The 17234-nt window shown below is 53.0% G+C and overlaps 8 protein-coding genes across 8 annotated transcripts; 4 read left to right on the forward strand and 4 right to left on the reverse strand.

The window, feature by feature from the left end:
- The first annotated feature begins 5984 nt into the window (after positions 1-5984).
- M430DRAFT_186196 (hypothetical protein) lies at positions 5985-6514 on the forward strand. Its single transcript, XM_024863911.1, has one exon. It carries the CDS (start codon positions 6140-6142, stop codon positions 6413-6415), a length of 276 nt encoding a protein of 91 aa, XP_024716903.1. The 5' UTR covers positions 5985-6139; the 3' UTR covers positions 6416-6514.
- Positions 6515-6653: 139 nt separating this feature from the next.
- On the forward strand, positions 6654-7929 carry M430DRAFT_109668 (hypothetical protein; the record flags this gene model as incomplete). Its single annotated transcript, XM_024861298.1, has 6 exons — positions 6654-6773; positions 6852-7006; positions 7081-7137; positions 7186-7329; positions 7380-7802; positions 7893-7929. 6 exons carry the CDS (start codon positions 6654-6656, stop codon positions 7927-7929), a joined length of 936 nt encoding a protein of 311 aa, XP_024716904.1.
- A 131-nt stretch (positions 7930-8060) lies between these two features.
- Positions 8061-8876, reverse strand: M430DRAFT_186186 (hypothetical protein). Its single transcript, XM_024863910.1, has one exon. It carries the CDS (start codon positions 8599-8601, stop codon positions 8191-8193), a length of 411 nt encoding a protein of 136 aa, XP_024716905.1. The 5' UTR covers positions 8602-8876; the 3' UTR covers positions 8061-8190.
- Positions 8877-9196: 320 nt separating this feature from the next.
- On the reverse strand, positions 9197-10349 carry M430DRAFT_31237 (hypothetical protein; the record flags this gene model as incomplete). Its single annotated transcript, XM_024866020.1, has 2 exons — positions 9197-10252; positions 10326-10349. The coding sequence occupies 2 exons, from the start codon at positions 10347-10349 to the stop codon at positions 9197-9199; spliced, it is 1080 nt and encodes a 359-aa protein (XP_024716906.1).
- Positions 10350-10871: 522 nt separating this feature from the next.
- Positions 10872-11576, reverse strand: M430DRAFT_37355 (hypothetical protein). Its single transcript, XM_024867110.1, has one exon. The coding sequence runs from the start codon at positions 11488-11490 to the stop codon at positions 11017-11019; it is 474 nt and encodes a 157-aa protein (XP_024716907.1). The 5' UTR covers positions 11491-11576; the 3' UTR covers positions 10872-11016.
- Positions 11577-11778: 202 nt separating this feature from the next.
- On the forward strand, positions 11779-14080 carry M430DRAFT_37357 (hypothetical protein). Its single transcript, XM_024867111.1, has one exon. The coding sequence runs from the start codon at positions 11817-11819 to the stop codon at positions 13983-13985; it is 2169 nt and encodes a 722-aa protein (XP_024716908.1). The 5' UTR covers positions 11779-11816; the 3' UTR covers positions 13986-14080.
- Positions 14053-14644, reverse strand: M430DRAFT_22748 (hypothetical protein; the record flags this gene model as incomplete). The annotated part of the gene is made up of 3 exons (XM_024864759.1): positions 14053-14231; positions 14295-14534; positions 14575-14644. 3 exons carry the CDS (start codon positions 14642-14644, stop codon positions 14053-14055), a joined length of 489 nt encoding a protein of 162 aa, XP_024716909.1.
- A 245-nt stretch (positions 14645-14889) lies between these two features.
- On the forward strand, positions 14890-15593 carry M430DRAFT_271390 (hypothetical protein). Its single transcript, XM_024865530.1, has one exon. The coding sequence runs from the start codon at positions 14957-14959 to the stop codon at positions 15422-15424; it is 468 nt and encodes a 155-aa protein (XP_024716910.1). The 5' UTR covers positions 14890-14956; the 3' UTR covers positions 15425-15593.
- The last annotated feature ends 1641 nt before the right edge of the window (positions 15594-17234 follow it).

Consider the following 17234-nt stretch of genomic DNA (forward strand, 5'->3'; position numbering starts at 1 on the left):
CACAGCATACGCACGACACCACACATACATAGCATTCCCAGCCTCCAATCGGTGCACGGCGACATGCCGCAACTCAGCTGATCCGAGTCCCAAGAAGCCGGGCGTCGGGAACCCATCGGTCGGTCGCTCTGCCCTTGCGTCGCACATCCGGCCCAGCTGGCCATTCTCGGCGAGAGACAGAGCATGCAAGTCAGACTTCCGGCTTGCCATTTGATAGAGGAGGAAAAGATCAAGAAACTCCACAAAGAGGGCCTTTGTACTTTGCACCTAGGCTGTAGGTCCTGCACTTTGATCTCAAGCTCCTCATGGACAATACTTTTCCTTACCTATTAGCTTACCCTACCCAATCCCTTACCATCTATCACGATATACATATGTATTGCTTGAGAAGAAACTCTCCCTCCCAGCTTCCATCCACCCGAACACCCCCCCTCCTCCAAAGTTCAAACCATCCCACTTCCCATCCCACGAGTCATGTCATGTCATGTCATGCCATGCCATGTAAAACCAGCTCTTGTACCTCCGTACTCCGTAGCCAGCACCTACCTACCTACTTTCCTACCTTACCCACATACATACCAAAGGTACATACATAAGATACATACATACATACATAACAAGCGCCCTTTTTTCTCCTCGGCCTATTTCTCCGACCTCCGCTAGGTAGCTTCAAAACTAGTACTCTTGGAAACCTTAATAAGAAACTCGTAAGCTGGTACCTTACTCAATATGAGATAGGGGTTAGTCTCACGTATTGCCTCTTTTCACTTTATTTTTAGTTTTCTAGATCTTTAGACATTAGATTTTAGATTCTTTTTTGTTTTTTTTTTTTTCCCGGGGACCCGGGATTCTGGTTGTGTGCGCGCGTGTAGCGGGGAGCGCGGGTCTTTTCTTTTTCTTTTCTTTTTACTTTCTACCTTATACTGGAAAATGGACCGATGTTTTGCCGAAAACCCCCTGTAAAAACAAGGGTATTCTCTTAATTCTCATTGGTCCGTTACCCGGTTCGCTGCCTTAGGCCCCTACACGCGCTGTACGCGCTATCTTAGCTATCCTACCTACCTTACCTAACCTCCTACCTATATATTTTTACGCATCTATATCCTCCCTTCTACCTAAACAGGGAACAGGCACTCGAACAGGCACTCGAACAGGCACTCGAACAGGCACTCGAACAGGCACTCGAACAGGCACTCGAACAGGCACTCGAACTGGCACTCGAACTAGCATACTACAGGTGCCACTACAAGTAGCCCTACCGGTAAGTAGCCCTACCGGTAAGTAGCCCTACCGGTAAGTAGCCCTACCGGTAAGTAGCCCTACAGGTAGGTGGCTTTATAGGTAGCTCGACAGGTAGTTCTACAGGCCCTTAACAGGTTAGTAGTTTAAGGATAAGGGGTTACACAAATAGGCATATAGTAGCGTTTTTAAGTCTATATAACGGCACAAAATCAGAGCGTTTTTAATGTATATAACGGCGTCGAATCTAAGTGTTGTTAAGGTTATATAACAGCGTTAGATTAGAGCGTTTTCGAGCCATATAATAGCGTCGAATCAGAGCGTTTTCGAGGAATATAACAGCGTTAGATTAGAGCATTTTCGAGGCATATAACGGCGTCGAATCCGAGTTTTGTCGAGGCTATATAACAGGCTGAATTCGAGCGTTTTTAAGGCTATATAACGGGTTGAGTTTAGAGCATTTTTACTAGCATATAACGGCGTTAAATCAGAGCGTTTTTAAGGCTATATAACAGGTCGAAACTACCTAGCGTACATAATCAAACAGCCTACAGTTTCTGTCACAATAGTAAAATCAGTATAACCTCAAAAGACTTGGCTTCTGCCCCTGTGACTAAGCATTGTATTTCCGCGAGCGAAGCGAGCTATTGCATCCTAGTGAGTTTGAGCCTTCGTAACGACGTGACATGGTCTGTGCAGTGGTCTGAGGAATAGGTAGGTGATGAATCCCTGGGTATAGTAGGGAGTGCTATACTTATATGTGTGTATATATAAGGGGACGGGTTCAGGGATGGTGAGAGAAAACACGAGGCAAGAGGGAAGATGGATGAATGAGATGGGCGGTTGGGGCGATGCGAGGGATAATGTTTCTTCTGTGGTTGTGCGTAGGTAGGTGTTTTGGTTATGAACTTATGATGAAATGACTATGTGTTTTTCTTTTTTTCTTTCTTTTGTTTCTTTCTTGATGGTACCTACCTGTTTGTTGGATTATTAGCATCGATGATGCGAACGCACATTTATTCGTGCGGAATGCAGAAGTAGGTAGGGAGATGGATAGATGGATCCTATATCTGTTTGTTTGTCGACATCTCTCTACCCTCTTACAAAGATTCCATCAATCAATCCTTTACTGTACTTTTACTTGTCGTTCGTGAATAGTTTGCTTATTCTATGTTTCTCAAGGAAATAGACTCCGTCTACCCTATAGAATCGAGCGTTGAAGCACAGTCTGTTGAAATCTACGTTGTATATAGATAAGTAAGAAGGCGGATAGATGATTCCCATCCCTGGAAGGTACAGCAATTCAACATCGATCGAAATGCATCAATCATATCGGTGCAGTGTCGTAAGTACGCCTCTCTACATCCCGAGGCAGACAAGACATGATAGATAGAAAGATGATCATGGTCGATACGATCAAAAAAAATAAAAAATAAAAAATAAAAAAAGCAAAAGAAAAAGAAAACGAGACATCAGAAATCAATCAATCTATATCTTCACCGCGGCTCAACCGAAATAAAAATATCGATCCGCTAGCAAGAATCCCGAAACCAAAACCCAAACCGAAACTCTTCTCTGTAAAGGGGGGTCCAGGTCCAGGTCCAGGATTCTCAGACGGCTGGCATCCTGGACAAGCAGAGGAGGGATGATGCCTGGAGGTGAAATCCCCAGGGCCGGCACACCCCAGCGGCGCGGGCGCCCGAGAGGAACGCGTCCCAGACTGGCGGATCGGGGGGCGGGAGGTCGGGAGGTCGGGTCGGACGACGCGGTGTGGAGATTGATTGAGTGGAGTAATGATGGGAGGGATGGTTGGAGTATTGGATGTGCAAGGCGGGGGGGGGGAAGGGGGAATCGAGGCGGTGACTCGGGGAGATAGAGGGGATTGAGATGAGTGAGGGTGGTGGATTGATGGATTCGAGCCTTTCGTTCTCTGGGGACTCGGAAGGAAAGGATGAGGGCGGGGAGGAGGGGAGGAAAGGGGGGGGGGGGAGCGGAGAGGACGGGAGGGGAGGGAGGGGGAGAGGAGCTGGTTAAGCAGTAGACAGACAAGACAAGACAAGACGAAAACACCGCTCTACTTTCGTACATTGCATTGCATTGCTGATCATCGTCCAGCCATCCTGCCGTCCTGCAATTCTTCCTCTCGGCATGTGTTGAGAAGAAGGGGAGACGGATATTGGAAATTGCAAACTGGAAACTGGGCCGCCCCGCCGAGGACAAACGCCCGTCAACTCTCAACTTCGTATCGTAGGTCATGGTCATATAACAACCGGACCCCTTCACGATCAAGTCTCAACGGCCGTGGAATAATGGGCTGTTGATTCTGATTGCCGCCGTTCCCTCGCCCAGCAAATAACGTCCCGTGCGGACCCTGGCGTTCCCAGCGGGCAGCCCCCCCTGGTCCTCGGAGTACGTGCGTAGATTATTAATCTTTATTGTGAGTTTGATGTCGATATCTGTCGCATATCATCTGTACATCAGGAGCTGTGACATGTTATTCATTATTTACGCAGTAGGGAGGGGAGGTGATCTACTCCGCACACTTACTGCTGCTGCTTGCTGCCGTACCATGGGTCGTGGTCGATAGATCATGGATCCCCTGTGCTGTGGCACAAATACTCCGATACATCATCTTGTACCCAGCCGCGGTCCAGCTGTTCTGTGGGTGGCGTCCCAGCCCGTGGCTTCCTCCCCGTGTGCGAGACCGCCGTTCTTCATAATAATGTGGAAATGCCATTGTCCAGAAGTAGTATTGTTAGTAGTAGTATTGTTCCAACCAGATGGGTGGACCGTCTCCGCCACGGAGCTTATCCCGGAAACTACTCTGAGCTCTCACCACACCGCCGGAGCCCGTTCTCCTGTGGTCTGCTGCGCCGGCCACTACGACAGTAGGAGAGGTCCAGTACGACGGTGCGAGTGCGAGTGCGACTGTGCTTCAACTCTTTGGGCGTTGCGTGGCCTTGCTCGTCTGCGCGGCGCCTTTGCACGCAACTCATCGGCAAATAATCGTCAAGCCGCGCGCGGGGAGAGGGCTGACGAGAGAGATGATCCATGACCATATCATGTATACCCAGGTCAAAAAGGCTGGACCTGACTTGCCATCATGATGAGACATGAAGAGCCTGGCCATGCCATCCCCTGAGTCCCGCCTGCCAAGCATCCATGGATCGTACAGTGAGTGATAACACCGCGCGTTGGATTATTTGCTTTGCTTCGAACACCCAACCCAGCAGCGCCCCCAACAATCAACCGGCGCCTTCGATCTCCTCTCCCCACTCCTCCAGTCGTTGGCAGTCTGTCAGATCACACCACGGGGGGGTTGGCGTCACCGCGCAGACAGGCAATAGACCTGCAGAGCAGAGCAGGAATAGCGGCGGCAACTGCGTGAGAGGACGTGAGGGTAAGAGAGAGGTCTCATCACTACCTACCTCGAGAGCGCGCGCGTGGTACAGTAAGCCTCTTGTCTGACCAGGAATCCACGCACCCGCCGGCCAGCCAGGCAGCCCGGACTGTCAGCTCAAGGCCGTGCCGACCACGACGTGCCCTTCCCTTCCCCGGAGTAACAGGAGAGAGGACTCGGCAGTGGTGTGGTCTCGGTGCGGTGTTGCCACTGTGCGCGGGTGTGATTCGACGGCCGTGGAGTTGCGGGACACACAACGGATGACGGATTACGAATTATTACAGTATTGCATATTACGGCGGATACTGGGGGGAGTTCGTCGTATATGTACTAAGGTAGTTAAGGGGGGGTACCTGGTATACCTACCTTAAGGTACCTTACCTTACCTACGGCATCTTCCTAAAGAGGAGCTTCGATCGATCTTCCAGCCGACCCGAGAGACGAGCAGGAAAAGGAAAGGGAAAGAGGAAATAAAAGGGGGGGGAAGGGAAAAAGGAAAAAGGAAAAGGGAAAAGGAAAAGGAGGGAGGATTCGCTTCTGCCGCGTTTCCTGCCTTCAACCGCGCCTGCAGTGAGCAAAGCAACGCTTCTGCCGCCCAGCGAACCAACGCAGGCTTGTCTAAACCCCCATCGGGCCTAATGTGTGGCTACCCTTAGCAGTCTAACGTAAGCCGGCTAGGGCGCCCGCGCCGAAAGGGCTAATCAGGGCTAATAAAGGCTAAATCAGACTAAAACCCAAGACCCAGGACCCAAGACCCAGGACCAAGACCCAGAGAGACCCAAGACCCGGCCGCCAGCGTTTCCCTCGCCTTCCCTTCCCTTGCGGGGCCCTTGGCAGTGCCTTGCCGCCTCCAGCGCGGTGTCGCGGGATCTGGTCGTGTTATACGGACGGACGGGTCAAGAGGGGAGACTACCTTACCCAAGAAGACAGACAAAGCGTGCTCAACGACTCTCGTCTCGTCAATCGAGGTCGAGAAAGTCCGCCTTGTCCTTCACCCTCACGGTCTCCCCACTTCCACTCCCACTCATCACGCCAGCCTGAGTGCGACTCTTGATCCCTTGCCAGCCGACGCATCGTCTGGGCAGAATTGCAGTATCTGACCCGTCAACCTTCTTCCCATCTCCTCGAGCACAGCACGCTCGACTGTGCATCACCATCACCATCATCATCATCATCATCACCACCACCATCACCGCAACTCCAAAACCCCGATATCTCCCCCTGGTCGAGTCCGCTTTCCACCGCCCCCCCTCGACACCAATCAGCCCCGTGCGGTGCGGTGCGGTGCGGTGCGCGCCCAAGAGATCCTGGGTCCCAAGGTCTAGCTAAGCCTGCTAAGGTCGGATTCGAAAGGTCTAATTCGAGGTCTCCTCCTGTACTGTAGCTAGTACCTACGTACCTCCCTAGTGGGACCCCGATCAAAACCGATTCGATTCCCAGAACACTGCTACTGCTGCTGTACTACTGCTACTACTATACCACCAACATCCTCCCTTCTGCATGAGACGCTTCCTCTCTAGAACTAAAATAATTAGAAAAAAGGCCTCACATCTTATTTTGACTACCACCCCCCCTCTCCCCCCGCCATTCATTCCCTCTCCTCCCTTTTCCTCCCTCCGCCTGTCGTTCCCGCCAGAGTATTATTCTCACCTCAACTCGCATCGCCGCCTTCAAATCCCGCCGCCGCCCACTCACACATATGCGGCTGTTATACCTCCCCTCCCGATTCCGCGTGCCATCCTCTTCTTTCGACACCAATCGTCCCCATGGTCTTAGCCATGGCGAATAACGGGTATGTGCCTTTTTATCCTGCTGAGGGAGGGCGAGCTGCGTCGGAAATCCTGTCGCAGCCGATCCTCAACTTATTTTTTAAGCTCCCCGCCGTCCAGATTCTTGCCTTCGTCGCGAGTGCTCTTTCCGATCCCGAAAGACCTCTGGATGAGCCCTCCTCAACCTCCCCCCACCCGTTCTAGCCATGGCAAGAATCAAGAGCTGATCGCGCGCCGTGCACAGAATGCCTCTCTCAGCACCTCCAAATATCTCTCTGGCTCCTCCACCTCCGCAGAATTACTTCGAGAATGGACGCTTATACCACGGTTTCCGGAAAGGCAAATATATGCTCCCCTGCGATGAGGTAAAAATCCATTCCCTTATCCCGAGAACCCGCCATTCGAGGGCTAGGAGTGGGGTGCTAATGCGGGGACATGCACAGACAGAGATGGATCGCATGGATATCTATCACAAGTTCTTCTCCGTTGCCAGACGGGATCAGCTACACTCTACCCCCTTTACACCGAACTACGATCGCGGGCCCCGGATCTTGGATCTAGGAACGGGCACAGGAATCTGGGCGATTGACATGGCCGAGTAAGCAGCGCATTCCTCATGAGGAGCCCAGGCAGCTCCAATGGACCGGATAGGTGCTGATAGCCTACGTGTAGCAAGTACCCCACTGCGGAAGTCCAGGGCATTGATCTATCACTGATCCAGCCCGCAAAGTAAGCGCACCTTCTAGCTGGCTTGTTTCCCCGCTGACACTTTGGCAGGATCCCTCCCAACCTTTCCTTCTCGCAACGAGATATCGAGTCCCCCTGGCATGGCATGGATCTGGATTCTTGGGATCTGATACACATGCGGATGCTGAATGGCAGCATTTCGAGTTGGCCAGAGACATATCAGAAGATCTACAGGTGAGTACGGGTCCGAGTTTTGCCCCCACACCGCTAACGCCCCCCTCCAGACATCTCAAACCGGGGTTTGGATGGCTCGAACATGTGGAGATCGATATGGCGCCTCGCTGTGACGATGGGTCACTACCGCCCAACTGTCAACTGGCCACCTGGTACCGCCTAGTCATGGATGCGACGGCGCGCGCGTATCGCCCCATGGCTTACAATGCTGACACGCGGATCATGTTGGAACGGCAGGGGTTCGTGGAGATTCAGGAACAGGTCATTAAGGTTCCCCTGAATCCGTGGCCTGCGGATCCGCATCTGAAGGATATCGGCCGTTGGTATAATCTGGGGCTCACGCAGGGCCTGGAGGCCATGACCTTAGCGCCGCTGACGAGAATGAGCGGCTGGAACAAGGCGGATGTGGAGCGGTTGTGTTCGGAAGTCAAGAGGGAGATCTGCTCCAAGAAGTTTCACGCCTACTGCAATGTGTAAGTTGTGCCCTTTTCTTTTGCTCCGCTCCCTGGCTACTCGGAAGTCTATGACGCATCATGGGATTCATATTAACCACATCATCATAGGCACGTCTGGATTGCGCGCCGCCCGGCCGAGGCTTGAGAGGTCGCCGGGTCCCCTACGGCACAGCATGCCTTAGGTAGTCCTCCCGAGACAAGACGCCAGACTCCTGCACGCCATTCCAACAGCAATGCCCGTCCTCCCATTGACGCCGAGGTATTCCCCCGTCCTCCTCCCCCGCGGATGGCCTTCTAGGCCTTCTCACCGGGCGAGCGCATGAAGAGCAGATGGTGTGCAGCTCTGAGACGGTCTAACCGCATGACGGCATGGGCGGGCGCATGCGGTGGCTCTGCAGCTGCAGCTCTAAGCGCCTGTGCATGGACGAAGTCGGACGGCCCAATGATCGAGGCGAATATTGCTGGTCGGCATGTCCTCGGATGAAAATCGCCCCCTCCAGCCCCTCCAGCCCCTCCCACCACCAATGGCTACGATGTTGGAACAGCAAAAAAGAGAAGCAAGAAGCGAAAAGCGGAAAAGGAAAAGAAAAAAAAAGATGCAACTACAACCAATGTGCGACTGAAGATCATTGGCTCGGCAGTGGCCTGTAGCCGGGCCGGCAGATGAAACGCCAACGTTGAATCCCGGAAATCTACGTAAGGTACCTGGGAGACGGGCCGGTGATTCGGTGGTTCGGTGCCACTGATCCGCACGGGCCGAAGCGGGCCACGAGGCGACTGAGACGGGAACCCGGGGAGAAGGCGCGTCCGGTCTCATGTTCTTGGGTAATGGCCGGGGGGGTGTCTGCAGGTGCGCTTTGGCGGTGTTCGGGACGATTTTTGGGTTTGGGGGATCGGGGGATCGGGGTTCGGGGGTTGGGCATCTTCAGGCTAGGGCCCGAAGCGGCACTCAGGTTACACAAGAAAGCGGCCGGGCCCCGCAGCACGGGTTCTCTCTCAATGAGGCAAGTGCGACCGACGATGACCCGAGGGGGCGGACGCTGCGTGGAGGTTTTAAATGTGTTGTGTGTGTGTTTGAATTGTGAGTGTGGTGGAGGAGGTATATATAAAGTATATCAAAAGGGCGGATGGAGGCTAGGTGTATATGGTAGATAAAAGCGTGGAATGCATGCAATGGAATGGAATGGGCAGGGATGGGAAAACAAAGCAAGGAGACCGAGACCTGGGTAGACATTTATTCATTCAAGCATTGACATATCTCACCTCACTGCGTCGTATGTATAGGAGAGGAGAGGAGACTCTCTAATTCCCATATCTTCGACAAGGACAGAGTTTCTCTTCTCTTTTCAAGCTCTGATCCCTTGAATATGCTTCATCCATCTATCTATATGCACACACACACACAACACCCCCTACTTCTCATTCGGTCCCGCAATCAACACCTTGATCCCCTTACCCGCCTTCACAGCCTCGAACGCCTGCGCCGCCTCCTCGAACCGCACCGTGCCCGTAATCAACTTCTTGACATCCACCTTGCCGCTGCTGACCAGGTCCACCGCCAGCTTGTAGTCGCCGCTGCCGTACCGGAAGCTGCCTTTCGCCGTCACCTCCTTGATGCACAGCGCCATGATGGGGAACGTGATGTCGGCCTTGCCCATGCCGCCCTGCACGTACACGCCGCCGCGCCGCACGACGTGGAGCGATGTCTGGATCGACGGCTCCGCGCCCGACGCATCGATGACGGCGTCGGCGCCCTCCTCGCCCAGCCCGACCTCCTTCAGCAGCCGCGCCGCGTTCTCCTCCCCCGAGGCGCGCGCCGGGATGAAGCCGTGCGTGGCCGCGAACGAGGTTGCGAACTGGACGCGCGCCTCCTGGATGTCGGAGCTGACCACCACCGATGCCCCGTAGGCGCGCGCCACCGCGCAGCAGAGCAGCCCCACGGGCCCCGCGCCCATCACGACCACCGTCTGCCCGGGCTTGATCTCGGCCTGCTTGACGATGTGGACGGCGACCGCGAGGGGCTCGATCAGCGCGCCCTCCTGCAGCGACACGTGCGCCGGCAGCTTGTAGCAGAAGTCCTCGGGCGCCGTGTAGAAGCCCGTCAGCGTGCCGTCGATGGGCGGCGTCGCCGCGAATCGCATCTCCGGGCAGAGGTTGTAGTGGCCCGAGAGGCAGGCCGGGCAGCGACGGCACGGGTAGCCTGGTTCCAGGGCGACGCGGTCCCCTGGTTGCACGCGCGACACCTTGGACCCGACGGCGACGATGGTGCCTGCGGATTCGTGCCCGAGTACCATGGGCTCCTGGACGATGAAGGACCCGATGCCGCCGTGCTGCCAGTAGTGCACGTCGCTGCCGCAGATGCCTGTGTAGTTGATGGCGACGAGGACATCGTAGGGGGAGTCGATGGTCGGCTTGGGCCGCTCCTCGAATTTGACGTCGAGCCGCTTGGCGAGGACGAAGGAGAGGTTCTGGTTGCCGTGGGTGTTAGTTGATGATGATGACAGTCTATGACGACAGTGAGGGGGAGGGGGAGGGAAATACGCTTTCTCCCTTGCTTTCCACCATGGTGATGCGTTCGTAGATCAGGCTCGAGGGTGCTGGATGAGAGAGTGGTTCGATGCTGTGGGATCCCTCTCGTACTTAGAGAAGATTTCGAGAGAGGATCGGTGTGTGCAGAAGAGCTTCGAGAATTTGCTGGCGCACAGCGCTCTTGCGCATCTCGACCCCGCGGTGGCTTGTCATCCAAAAATATGAAGTCAAAGCGCCTTTGCTAGACCAACCACACTCGCGGCTAAATCAACCGCGCCGGGGCTATTTTCAAGGTAGACCTATCAATCTCTCCATTCAGGGAGGCACAAAAGTATGATTTCGATGCGACGTGGACGCGCACCGCGTCGCTATATATGACACGAGGTTGATCGGTAGACGCCCGCAAAGCTCATTTAGCCGTCGGCGGGTCGAAGAGCGGGACCCGGAGTATTTAAGCTTTGCTTTTTACCCGCGCCAATGAGAGGCCGGTGTGAGTTGTTTGAATCTGGATATAAGGGGGCGGATATTTGACTTCATGACCTATACTCTGTCTAAGTATATGAATCTTGCATCCGGAGTCACATGGGACGAGGTGAAGAGTTCAAGTAAGGCCTGAGATACACGATTGTTCATGTAGAGCTGTGGATCAGAAGACCGTGACTGATATGTACTTCCGATGGTCAACATCAATCAGACTCAGATATCAGAATCCCATCCATCGCCGTCCTTGACAGAACGTAAAGAAACCAATCCACATCAGCACCCACAACCCCGCCACTCCATCCAACGAGACCCTGCCCGCCTGACTGCTACTCGGACTCGCCGTTGCAGCGCCAGCACTCGAAGCGCTGCCGCTCACCGCCGTGCTCGTGATCGTGGTGTGCAGCAGCGAAGAAGCAGACGCAATCCCGGACGGGGCAATCGACGCCGACGACAGAACTGAGGGGGCAGTTGTGGATATGGGCGCGGGGCTCGAAGTTGTGGCTGAGGAGCTGGGAGTGCTAGATGCGTTGGTGCTGGTCCTTGAATGAGAGTCGGTCAGGCTGGATCTTCGGGGGGGTTCCAGAGAGATCAGGATCTGGCTCATTGTGGTTTTACTAGTGGTGGGACCTGAACTTGAACTTGAATTGGAGCACGGAACCGTGATTGTTTTGGAGCTCGCGGTAGACGATGCCATGGTTATATATATTTCTCAATCGCAAGGTCCCATAGAACCCGAACTTGATCTATGAGAAGATGCTCGAACCGATACCCCTATATACGTATACATATCAAAAAGAGAGTATTTCTCACCTTCCATAGCTGGCATTGTATACCGTATGCAACGGCTGGTGAATGGAAGAAAGGGTGGGGTGAAATGCTCGCTCATGGATAAGGCCTAGCGAAGGCGGTGTCTGGTGGCAGAAAATATCCGGCAAAATAAATCTTCAAAATATTTCGCCGAACGCGAACGCCAAGGGTTGAAGAGAAAAGGAAAAACGCCAGGTCCCCGACAAAACAGCCATGGATATCCGCAAGCTGCTTTCCCGGTCCGCGAAGAAGCCACAGAAGGGCCCGGCAATCAAAGATGGAGGCCCGGCGAAATTACCATCGGCAGGGACTCCGGCAAATCCCCAGCTGTTCCACGATGCGATACCTGAATCGAGAGGAAAGAAGAGAAAGCGTGGGACGGAGAGGGTAGAGGAGGAGGCCAATGACCAAGAGGAGGAGTCCGTTGACTTCTTTGCGCCGAAATCGACGAAACCAAAATCAAAGAAGGAGGACCAGACGGACGGTGTTCTTGAAACCCCTAAGGACGGCGAGGACGATTCACCTGCTGTGAAGTTGCTGGATGAGGAAGAATGCAGGCAGATACTTCGATCGCATCGCTTGAAACTTACACTTCTGTCGTCTGCGAAGGAGGAAGAAAAGAAGACCAAGAAATCGAAGAAAGCGAAGGTTGAGAAAAAGCAGGAGAAGCATAGGAACAAGGAACTTTATCCACAGCCCCTGGTGGCTTTCAGTGATCTCCGAAGTATTTATGGCATATCGAGACGATTGGGGGAAAATCTGGCACAACAAGGTTACAAGATTCCGACCGAGGTGCAGATGGGGAGTCTGCCTCTGCTTCTGAAGCCAGAAACGGCATTGGGTGATTCTATGAAGGAGCTGGAGGATTCCAACGGGACCGCAAATATTAATCTGTTGGCTGTTGCACCTACTGGGAGTGGGAAGACGCTGGCATTTCTCATACCTGTCGTCAACAGTATTGTGCAGCGGCGGAGGGCGAGTAAGGATAGTGGGCATGTCCTGGACGCGGTTATAGTAGCACCCACGAAAGAGCTCGCAAGCCAGATTGTCAACGAAGCGAAGAAGCTTTGTATCGGTACCGGGATCAAGGTGGTGGGGATGCGAAAGGGGATGAGAATAGTACCCAAGGACGACCAGGAGGAGCAAGGTGAGAGCTCCAGTGAGGAGGAAGATTCCGAGTCAGAAGATGAGGCGTCTAAGAAAAAGTCCTCTCAGCCGTTGGCAAAAGCAGACATTCTGGTTACGACACCTGGCCTATTGCTCAGTGCATTGTCAGCCAGCTCTCAGGAGGAACAGGCACCTTTACCCACCGTTCGAACGCTGGTACTTGATGAGGCTGATGTACTCCTCGACCAATTATTCAGAGACCAAACCCTGGGTATATGGAAATCCTGCATCAACCCAGAGCTGCGTGTGGCTCTATGGTCAGCAACTATGGGATCAAATATCGAAGCATTGGCATCATCAACAATCCAATCACGAGCGACCCGGCTTGGTCTAGATACCCAACCCAGAACAGTCCGTCTCATAGTTGGACTTAAGGATTCCGCCATTCCCAACATCACTCACAAGCTAATCTACGCCGCCACCGAACCTGGCAAGTTGATTGCTCTCCGCCAGCTTCTCCACCCAACTGCAAGGGCCACCGATGGCACTCAATCCCTCCGACCCCCGTTCCTCGTCTTCACCCAAACAATTCCCCGAGCCATCGCCCTCCACTCGGAGCTCTTATACGACATACCCGCCTCTGCCGGCGGCTCCTCGCGCATCGCGGTCCTGCACTCCGATCTCTCAGACTCGGCCCGAGACCATGTCATGACGCGCTTCCGGAACGGCGAGATCTGGGTTCTCATCACCACTGATATCTTATCGCGCGGCGTCGATTTCCGCGGCATTAACGGTGTGGTTAATTATGATGTCCCTAACTCTGGAGCTGCGTATATTCATCGCGTTGGGCGCACGGGCAGAGCAGGGAGAGATGGTGGCGTGGCAGTCACGCTCTACACAAAAGAGGATATCCCATACGTGAAGAACGTGGCTAACATCATTGCGGCGAGCGAGAAAGCGGCGGGGATACCGGCCAGTGAAGCGAGCATGCAGAAGTGGTTGTTGGATGCGCTACCGACGCCGAGCAAAGAGGAGAAGAAGAAGCTGAAGATGTATGGGGTGGAGGCAAGGAGAGGTGGCTTAGGAAAGGGGAAAGAGGGCAAGGAAACAAAGGGCAAAGGGAAAACACAGATCAGTACGAAGAGTGGTTATGAACGGAAGTTGGAGAATAATAGGAGAGGCGCGATCCAGGCGAGCAAGCGGCGGAAAGAGGCAGAGAGCGCCAAGGAGGCATCTGCTGCAGAGGAGAGTGAGTGGAGTGGTATTGATGCTTAGGTAAGAGTCCATGTAAAGCTCAGGGGTAGTGTCTCAATTACTCTTACTATCTGTGTATCTCCCTCTCTCAAGACATTATTTCCACCAGTCGTGCCACGATAGGATGGTCACAAGTTTTCCGGAGCATGTACCTGGGTAAGTTGGTGATAAGAACCTCGTTTTCTCTTCCGGCGTTGACTTTACACGTTGGACTGCCTTCCTCTGAGAGCCAGAGACTGCCCCAACCCAGGCTCCATTCCATATCAACTTCTAAACCCGATTAACATCGGCGGTGAGAAGGAGAGTGAGCTACAGCCTTTGATTTCTCACAAGGTTCTTCCGCGCTCATTGCCACGAAAAGGATAGTGTCAAGTGACACCGTTGAAGCAGTGCAACGTCGACCTCCTGAAGGCATTGCGAACGCATCAGGACCACTCAAGTCTGACTGGAACCTAACACTGCCAGCCACGACGGCCATACTCAGAGACAAACAATCGATGGTAGAAGACATCTCACGCTTCTCTTCACCCGCTGAGAATGCTTCATACCGGTCGCCAATTGTCTTGTCGTCTGCTCATTCCATTCATCATCTGGACTTCTGAATACGAACTTCTCTTGACCCCCAGAGCTATATCGCTCATTACCTTATTCGGCTCGGAAAGATCAGCTTGCTTCTCCATTGGGAGTCTAGAAACTGTTTCGGGACTGAGAGGAGAGTCGCAAAGATGCCGAGATATAACCCCGAAACGGATATTCCCTGACGGTCATTCTCGTCACTGGAGGTACGTTTTAATCTCTTGTCTCTCCCCTTGTCTCTTCTATATTCTCTCTCCCGTCTATAACCCTATCTCTCTTCTATTCTCCTGCTATAATATTATCACATCACCTCAGACAACTAACATCACAACAGGAACCGGCTCCGAGTCACGAGCCGATGAACTCATCACCGACCACAGAGCCAAGTCTCCTTCCGTCCCATCATATTCATCTCGATGGACCTAGCATCTCTCCCCTCTGTCCAAACCGGTGCCAAGAGCATTCTCTCCCAAACCAGCATACTTGATATTCTCATCGCTAACGCTGGGATCATGGCTCTCCCCCGGTCTCACCCAAGATGGGTACCAGCTACAATTCGGCACCAACCACCTCGGACACGCTCTTCTTGTGAAGCTTCCAGTTTGCCCACCCTGCTCGAAACCTCGGGGCAACCCAGCACCGACGTCCGCGTCGTCTTCCTCAGCAGCGTGATGTTCAGCGGACACCCCCGCGGCGGCATCCTCTTCCCCTCGCTGAAAACACCACAAAGCTTCGCTGTGGCCGGGCCCTGGCAGCGCTATGGTCAAGCCAAGCTAGCCAATATCCTCTACGCGGCAGAGCTCGCTCGCCGCTACCTAGATTCCGAGATCTTATTCCTGTCGATCCATCACGGCACGATCAACGCGGCGTTGGTTAGTAACTGAGCACGTTGAACAAGACGATAGTCTGGCTCACAAATGTTGGTAATGTGAAGGATGAAACGAAGGAGGGGGAGGCGGCATGGAGTTCGTGCTGGGCGGTGACGGGGGAGAGATCGAGCGTTGAAAACGGGGCGTTTTATCTCCCGATTGGTGTTAAGGGGAAGAAGGTTCGGGAGAACACTAATGAGAAGTTGGTGGGTCAGTTATAGGATTGGACGCAGAAGGAGCTGGAAGAGTGGAAACGATGGGTTGGCGGAGATTGTAGGAATGGGTAGGGCTGTATCGAAGCGGAGATGCATGTTTCTCTTTCAGTTCTTTTGCAATTGCTGAATTTAATCGTATTAAGTGGAAACCATTCTTTCAAGGAAGGATATGCCAAACTTTAATTGTAATTGCGGTAGCTGCTGACGATCTAGGGGTTCATAGGCGTATAAAGTGGTAGGTAGGTAAGTTTCTTCAATATCACATGGGCGTTTTATATAGGATCACCTTAAACCAAAAAGTTCGAAAGTCTGAAGTTATTTAGGAAAAACAAGCTGTCTTAGAAGTAAAGGGTTCTCCTATTTACTCGTCGAATGGATATGCCAGACCCGACAACGGAGGTGCTCTGCCGTCATCAGGGCCTCCTCCTTCACCTGCTGTATCCAGAACCAGCGACCAGTCCCCCCTACCTCCACCACCAACCCATCTCCCGCCTCTCACTTCCCAAACAACATCTACTCCACTCCATTCCATCCCATCCATACCGACCAACATCCTACAATAACCATGGTCGCTATATCACTTGCCTCGCACATCTCTGAAATCTTCAACAGACTCCAAAATGATGTACGAGTATATCCCCTTCTCTCCCCCACCAGAGCAGCCATCTAACCAACTCTCCACAGACCAGCCTCGACCTCCCGCTCGAAGGCGATGATGAGGGCCTCGCAAAACAGATCCATTACGAGACCATCCCGGAAATCATCTCATACGCCTTCGTACGCCCCCTTCTCCCTCCCTTTCCAGCAAAACATGAATGAACACCAATAAAGCAAGCAAGCAAGCAACCAGCTAAGCTAGCACGCACATGCAGGTAGTCCAGAGAATCCCAGCCCCGGCCTACATACCCGCGACACATACATGCGTCAAGCTCGAATTCGATGGCCTCTTCGAGCGCATGATCCGTCGGAATGTGGGGCGCTTGCAGAGAGAGAAGTATGAGAAGGTGGGGATGCGGGTGGGGAGGTTGATAGTTGTAAATCTGGAGAGGGTGGGTATAAAGAAAGAGGTTATAGAGTTGTTCTTGGGGCTGTTTTGGGAGCTTGCGAGGACGGTGGTGAGTTAGTTGGTTGATTGTTGGGGGAGGTTGGGTTTGGGAGAGTTTGAGATGAAGTTGGTGGAGTTGGTGGTTAGGGGGTTATGGTTCGCTAGTGTTGAAAGCGGTTTGCATTATTTGCTATAGGGGTTGTATGAATGCTTGAGCCACCATGGTTCTTTAGCATACAACAGAAATAGGACAATAGCCTAAGGAATACTTTAAACAGGACGATTAGATTCAGGAAGACTTTAACAAGGATAGCTAGTATAAGAAATATTAGGAGTCGGAAATCATGAGTTACCTTCTTGTAAGGAAGAAATCGTTATCATCTCTTTAAGGCAAACGGTCAGAACCTGGTTCCGTTACACCTAGCTCTACGACACTAAGCGACTAAAAACCAAGGGACATCAAAAGTACTCTATACTAAGATGTACGTTATAAGACTATGCTTGTAACTAGAGGCAGCTTTATAGATAAATCTACAACCGGAATCACCTAGGAAAGCAAAGCCGA

This window comes from Amorphotheca resinae, assembly GCF_003019875.1.
Source record: "Amorphotheca resinae ATCC 22711 unplaced genomic scaffold M430scaffold_13, whole genome shotgun sequence".
Taxonomy (NCBI): Eukaryota; Fungi; Ascomycota; class Leotiomycetes; order Helotiales; family Amorphothecaceae; genus Amorphotheca; species Amorphotheca resinae.